Source organism: Montipora capricornis, chromosome 11 (genome assembly GCF_036669925.1).
Source record: "Montipora capricornis isolate CH-2021 chromosome 11, ASM3666992v2, whole genome shotgun sequence".
Lineage (NCBI taxonomy): Eukaryota > Metazoa > Cnidaria > Anthozoa > Scleractinia > Acroporidae > Montipora > Montipora capricornis.
Window position 1 is genome coordinate 36,917,813 of NC_090893.1, and position 7,500 is coordinate 36,925,312.

Genomic DNA, 7,500 nt, shown 5'->3' on the forward strand with positions numbered 1-7,500 from the left:
TAATGGCGTCTTTTTCAATTGCGTTACGAATGCGACCCAGTTGAAACATAAATGTAGATCTAGATATCCTGGAAGCCTCTTTAAACTGCTTCCCGCTGTAAGTGGACCATACGTTGGTAAACCAACCAACATTGCGTTGGAAACGGCGGCAAGACCGCCTCAAGACCGCTGCTCCATTGTTGTTCGCTAACAAGAGCATGGTCAAGCATGCCACTCGGAGCAATAGCTGTCGTATCTGATACACTGTTCTCAGAGCTGTATGTAATGCAAGTCTTCTCTTTCTATTTTCGCAATTTATTGCCAAAGTAAGGCCTGATGAGCACTATATTTCGGGATCTCACTAACAACCCCTAGAAGTAACTAGCAGCGCATCGAGTGAATAGCATGGGGACACGTGCTTATTCTCCTGTTTTAATGAAGCGCAAATTGGATCGACGAGGCTTCGACGTTGCTTCTACGCTGGAATGAAGTCGACTCTATTTTTAATTTATTCCACGCGACTTGGATTCGACGTTTGCTCTAGCCTAAGTTTAAAAATGCTAAAAAGAACCTTAAATGAACTTGGAAATTGCTAAATGACGTAATAAATAAGCAAACGAGCAAGCCTTCATTGCCTTCATCCTTTAAATGTGAAGGGAAGTCAATCACCGATCCCAAAGTGATTGCTGACAGATTTTCAAAATATTTTTTACTAATATTGGCCCAAGCCTTGCAAGTGCTATACCAGCAGTTAATTCTAATTTTCTTTCATTCCTCATCGACAATAATAACAATCCTAATACTCTAAAGCCAACTACTACAATAGAACTTGAAAATATTTTTAAAACATTAGCTTCTGGGAAAGCCCCTGGTTATGACAACATTCCAATCCGTGTGTGAGGATCCTTGTCTTTTTGTGAATTACAGACCTATTTTCTCTGTTATTATGGTATTCGTGGCCTGGCCTTGGAGAGGATTAAAAGTGATTTTTCTTGTCGCCAACAGTTTGTTCAATTTAATTATACATGTTGCTCTAAGCAGACTATTAAATGTGATGTCCCTCAAGGTTCCATTTTAGGTCCAATATATTAACGATCTTCCCCTTGGTTCTCAATTAACTCCGCATTTACTTTTTGCTGATGAGACCAGTATTTCTTATTCACATTCAAACCCAAAAAGGGTACAATGTGTATTAAATGACGAGCTGCGCAATTATGATATGTGGTTGAGATGTAACAAGCTCTCAGTTAATTTAAAAAGACTAATTATGTTATCTTTAAACCAAGACAGAGAATCGCTAATGATGATTTTAACATATCCTTTGGAATTGAATTACTAAAAAAAAAACAAACGTAACCAAATATCTGGGTGTCTATCTTGATGAGCATCTTACTTGGAAGCATCACATAAGTTTTTCACATAAGTTTATCAAAGCAAATAGCAAAATCCGTTGGTGTTATATTTGACCTCGATTCTACCTTTTTTCAAGAACCAAGCTAGCCTTGTACTACTCACTAATTGATCCTTGCATCACTTATTGTAATTCCACTTGGTCTTCTACATATGTTTCCAATTCAAATAGAAAATTCTACTAGCAAAAGTGTGCTGTGCGAACAATAACAAATTCAGATTACCGAACGCATTCTGCTCCTTTATTTGCGAAACTAGGCATCATGGACATTTTTCGATAAATTCATTTCAAATTTCTATGTTCATGTTTTATTATCACAATCAGTTGTTGCCTCCGATGTTTTTGAATTTATTTGAAACAAGCCACCAAGTGCCCAATTACGGTACTAGAACAGCCAACAATTATCGGCTACATTTTTGTTGCACTAGCATCAAACAATTTACAATTCTTTATCAAGATCCAAAAATCTGGAACTCTCTTCCAGGATCAATTATTAAATCATCTAGTTATCTAAACTTTACGAAAAATATGTTAGGGTTTCTTAAAAAAAAAAAACTGAGCTAGTTATGCCGCACAAGCATTGCGTGAGATTATTTAGATTAATGATAAGCATATGAGGGGGCCCCTCTTATAAGCCCGGTGGTTTCTTGGGGTCTGCTCGCCACAATTATTGTAATATCCATCCTTTCTTTTATTAATGACTTAATTCTTATGAATGATTGCCTTTGTAATATTATTAATTGTGTTGCAAACAAATATTCATATATTCAAGAGACATTAGTAGACTGACGCCTGTTCCAAACGTCGTGCTACTGCCGTGCGGAACTCAAATGAAATTGTCATTTCGATTTAAGCACGGCAGTAGCACGCCATTTGAAACCATTAAGCGCGGCACGGCTGACTTACGCAGGACTTGCCGTGCCGCACGGCAATAGCACGACTTGGTTTCAAACGGCGTGCTATTGTTGCGCCGAACTCAATTGGCCATTTCCAAGTTCATGTCTGCCTCTTCTTCAAAGCGAGTCTAAGTGCGAAGATCTTTGTGGTGGTAATTAGTTCTACTTTACATATGAATGAAAACTAATTTTCATAAGAAAAACTTCGCAATTAGACTCGCTTTGAAGAGGAGGCAGACAGGAACTCGGAAATGGTCTATTCATAAATTAATTTAATGTATTTTGCATTATTTGCATACTATTACGCTGGATGGATGGTTTGTTTTGTCTTTTGAATTTGGCGCGACTGTATTAGGTTCGACGCTGTAACTTAATTACCATCAAAAAGCAGAAATATTGTATTTTTTTTCCTGCATTTTAGATTTTCGATGGAAATAATGACGCGAATACAGAAAAGAAAAATGTTCTAAGCAATGTACTAGTAACAAGGTGGCTACGTTTTGTGGTGAAGGAGCACGAAGGCTACGATTCTTGTATGAGGACAGAGGTGTATGGAGTGAAACAAAAACCAGGTAAACCAACCAACTAATAACAATAACAATAATAATAATAATAATAATAATAAATAAATAATAATAAATAATAATAATAATAATAATAATAATAATTACAATAATTATAATAATAATAATCAAAGGAGGGGATTTTAAATTTATTTTAATCATATATATTTATCATGATTTATTTGTAAAGAAACATATTTACATACAGTTTTTCAGTTCTTATACAAATACGTTAGAATTAGTCATTTTAGCGTTATTATGTATTATATTTTTAGTTTATTAGTCATTTTAGCGTTATTATGTATTATATTTTTAGTTTATATGCATTGATTGGAAACGGTTTCCCACCCAATCAAGCCTTATAGGTCTGGGCATCCAGAAGTTTGTATACTGCCATACTAATAACAGACATGTAAAAACTAGCGATATAATGTTAAATTTCCGACGTTTCGGCTACCTCATGAAGCCATTATCAAGGAGTTGGAAATGAATATGCGAGTTCATAATAGATATAAAATACTCCTACTTTGTATAAGTGAAGATGAGTTAGACAAAGGCTATGTTTTCACGAGCGGTTTTTCAGGTCGCTTAGTGAGTGACAACCGAAAATTTCGTGAAAAAAACAGTTCCTTTCCCAACTCGCTTATAGTTAAGTGAGTCGGCAAATTTCAATAGAATTCTCATTAAATTTAAGCCACCAAACCAGGTAGCTTAAGCGAGTTGGCAATTACTTTCAACCAATGAGGAGTCGCTTTGCGGTTATCCAAATCGGAAATACAACAGTCGTGCTATTTTTTATTATTTTTATTATTGCATTGGCACGTGCGCTATCCTCATTGAATCTTACCTGTGAAGCATTGTTGCGCGACAAGTTGCAAGAAGAATGTTGCCCGTATTACTGGGCCTTAAAGCAGCTCAGGAGGTCCTCAGGGACATCACCCGCGTGGTCTTGATGATTGCACACAGAAGATGACGTACTACTGTGGCCATCCACGCGTGTATGTAGATGGCCATGTGTGTACCCAACATAGCTACCTGTATCGCACAGGTTGCATGGCCGAAATTGGTACTCAACGCACTGTTGATTAACCAGCTGTGGTTTGGTCTCACATTCTTGGAGGTCACTTTTTCGACTGACAAGGATAGGTTGGACTGTAGTTTGGAGCTTTCAACTGAATCTTAACAAAGTTAGCAGAATCCTGGTCCTTAAGTGGTATGACTACCCGAGTCACGTCATTTTCCACCCTTTCTACCGATGCCTGCGATGGATGCTGGTCAGTAACTCATGAGTTGATAAAGGCATTTATGGTAGAGTTGATAAGGTGCTGGGGGTACTTCAAACGTGAGAACAGGGACTTTAAGCGTTCACACTCCTCCGAGAAATAGGCTTAAGATGAGGACAAATGGTACGTGCGATCAAACATAGTTGTTAATAAGCTTCGTTTGTATCGGTTGTCGATGTGACTATGGTAGTGGAGAAGTACACCAGTACTGGTAGGCTTCACGTAGACCTTAGTGTCGATTTGGGGCGCTCGGTTTAGGATGTGGGTGTCGAGAAAGGGAAGCATTTCATCCTTTTCAATGTCCATGGTAAAACTGACTAAACCTTTCCAGATTCTGCTCCGAGAAAACTAAAAAGTTGCTAAAAAATATGCCAAAAAAGTTGCTCAAAATTGGAAAAGTTGCTCAAAAATTTTGTAAAGTTGCTCGAATATTTTTATATTTTTAATACAGCATGTCTAATTTTAATAATAATTGTTTTGTAATCAACATTAAGGTACAACTAAGTAACTAGTTACAACAAATTAGACAACCTTTAGTTGAATCTAAGTGGCTAGTCACAGAAAGTTAGACAGCAAGTGTAACAACCTCGTTCCCAGGGCTTTTCCCTTCTCGTGGGGGGCGCCGAGAAGGAAAAGCCCTGAGAACGAGGTTGAGGCTACCCAAACCAAATTCTTGTAATTAATTACCACGTCCACATGATACCTATTCAGAGGGCAAAAATATGAGTTTTACTAGAAAGATGTTTAGAATTTTAACCAATACAATTTTAACTTGTTTATCAAAAAAAAGGGAGGGGTGTAAGTCTACAGTGGTAATTAACACACTCATCCGCCATTCTGCCTGTGGTCGTGAAAACTAAGGGAGTGAACGTTCCCTTTTCGATCTCCATTACTCTTTCCGCGTACTGCCTCTTCTTCTCGTTCTCATGCTTCTTAGAGATCTGCTTAGGAGTCAAGTCTCTGTAATAGTCTCCATTGGGGTGCAGAACTCGGTCTCGTCCAAAAGCCTCCAGCGTGAATATCCCCAACAGGCATCAGGGGCTTTGTTATCGCCATGATTTAACGTCTCCCCAGTGAGCTCCTGAAGGACCAGCTCTACTTCCACATCATTACAAACCATCCTTAGCATCTCTGCTTCCGACTCACAAAGTGCGTTATGGCGCTGGATAATGAACTCACCGCGCTGACACACTATTGCGTGATCCACGCTAAACTGAACACCTCATGCGCAGACCATGGGTGTGTCCTGCAGGGCTTGAAATTAACTTTTTTACTCAAGTGCCAGCTGGAGACTAATGCGGAAAATTTGGTCGCCAGATCATAAATTTTGGTCGCCAACTTTGCATGCAAGGAAAGTCACAATTGTTAAATAGCACAAAAAAAAAAAAACAGCACGAGAAAGATCTCTAAAGCCATTGTTGTTTTCGGCTTTATCTTTAGTTTGGTGATGGTGTTCTTTAAGGTTATTTGAAATGGAGCGAAGCACAGTCCGTGTTTTCCATAGCAAGGCAAACATGGGTCCTTTATCCTTGCTTTTCACCTCTTTAAAACGTAGTTGCTTGCGTGGCAAGCAACTTACCTTTTTCGCGACTAAACGCAATACTACAACTGCTCGGCCTAGGCCCCCACACAACCACAATGCTCCTACCAGTCTCCGACCTGTAGTATTTATACACTATTTTCATGGGGAAAGAAAGGTGAGTCGTGTTCTAGCTACCACTTCCGAACGATTTCACCATATAAGGATTCAAATACAAAAGTTGTCAACTGTTTATCCTAGGTTGTCACACAAAACGTGATTCGCCAGCTGGCGACCAGTTTTGAAAATCTAGTCGCCAGCACTCAATTTTTGGTCGCATCGGCGACCAGTGAGTCGCAACCACAATGCTCGTACCAGTCTCCGACCGAGATAAAATAAAAGGAGCGGCTAGTATCCGATTTCAGTAGCCTCTAGAATCAGAGGAACTTGGCTTCTTAACGTACTTTTCTACCGATATTTATCTCCATTTATTAATTAATCACCTTGTGCAGTCAATTTTGCAGTATTCGCTTCCTAACAAAGGGGACAAGTTCTCTAACCCACTTTACGTTAAGGGTACAGGTTACTCGTAAAGGTTCCATGCAAATTTCAAACTCATTATACGATGTCCAGGGTCATTATCAATATATTATCAATACCAAGCTAGTTCCGCGGAGGTCCTTGGAAGCCGCGGAAACAATATGGCGCCTAGTAAACGTGGTGATCGAAGTATCGAAGTATATTTGTGCTATTAATTAACAATGCGAGAAACCGATTTTCTTGTAGTATTTATACACTATTTTAATGGGGAAAGAAAGGTGAGTCGTGTTCTAGCTACCACTTCCGAACGATTTCACCATATAAGGATTCAAATACAAAAGTTGTCAACTGTTTATCCTAGGTTGTCACACAAAACGTGATTCGCCAGCTGGCGACCAGTTTTGAAAATCTAGTCGCCAGCACTCACTGGTCGCATCGGCGACCAGTGAGTCGCAATTTCAAGCCCTGGAGTCCCAGTCGTATTGTAACTTGATTGCATCTTTAAATTCCTTCTTATTCAGATTATAATCTAGCCCTTTGAGAGGAATCACGGTCAGCCAATTTGATGATCCCTTCTCTGTAGCTAACTCAACAGCTCTCTTCGCTTTTGTCGGCTGGGAGCTGTTCACCTGCTCCAGCCTCTCACTCAGCCAGTCGTCTTTTTGTTTTCGTGTGCTCGGTTGCAGTGTTCGAATTTCTGAGACATCTGGACGCTGGTGGTCTTGCTCAACAATTCACCTCACGAGCGGATTAGTAACTTTGATTGAAGCCTCGCATTCAGAAGATGAGGTCGCATCCAAGGCCTCCCATGCGCACAGGGAAACCAAGGAGGTTCCGCTCTACTTTAGTGTGACTGTATGGCCAGTGACAGCTGGTATGAGAACCTCATTAATCGCGCGCTCAAGTGGCTCTAACAATTCTGCCATATCAGGTAATGTTCTTAGGAAATATGTTCAACGGTGCCGCTGGCCAAATGATAATGATAATGATAATGATGATAACAATAATAATAATAATAATAATAATGAGGGAGCTGAAATACTTTGTATGAGGATATTTGGTACAGTGCAGAATATGGTGGGTTTCATCCAAAACAACATAAAACAGTGGAAGACAGTTTTAACCGCTGGAGGTGAACCTCTTGGCGAAGTTCATATCAGAAGAGGAATATTTCAAGGAAACAGCCTTTCACCCCTCCTTTTTGTGACATCGCTCATCCAGGTACTAACACTCGTGTTACGAGAAGTAAAGGCGGGATATGTTCCTGGTGATGGCAAAGAAATGATTAATCATTTGCTTTTTATGGACG

General features: G+C 39.4%; 1 protein-coding gene across 8 annotated transcripts in view; it reads left to right on the top strand.

Moving 5' to 3' along the window:
* LOC138024479 (uncharacterized) overlaps positions 1 to 7,500 on the top strand; it is a 161,465-nt gene that overhangs the window by 40,460 nt on the left and 113,505 nt on the right. For all 8 annotated transcript variants that reach the window (XR_011127017.1, XR_011127018.1, XM_068871688.1 and 5 more), the window contains exon 3: positions 2,708 to 2,858. Coding sequence is in view for 6 of the 8 variants with exons in the window: in XM_068871688.1 (XP_068727789.1) it covers positions 2,708 to 2,858 (151 nt within the window). In the remaining 2 variants the exon portion in view is untranslated. The remainder of the gene's footprint in view (positions 1 to 2,707; positions 2,859 to 7,500) is intronic.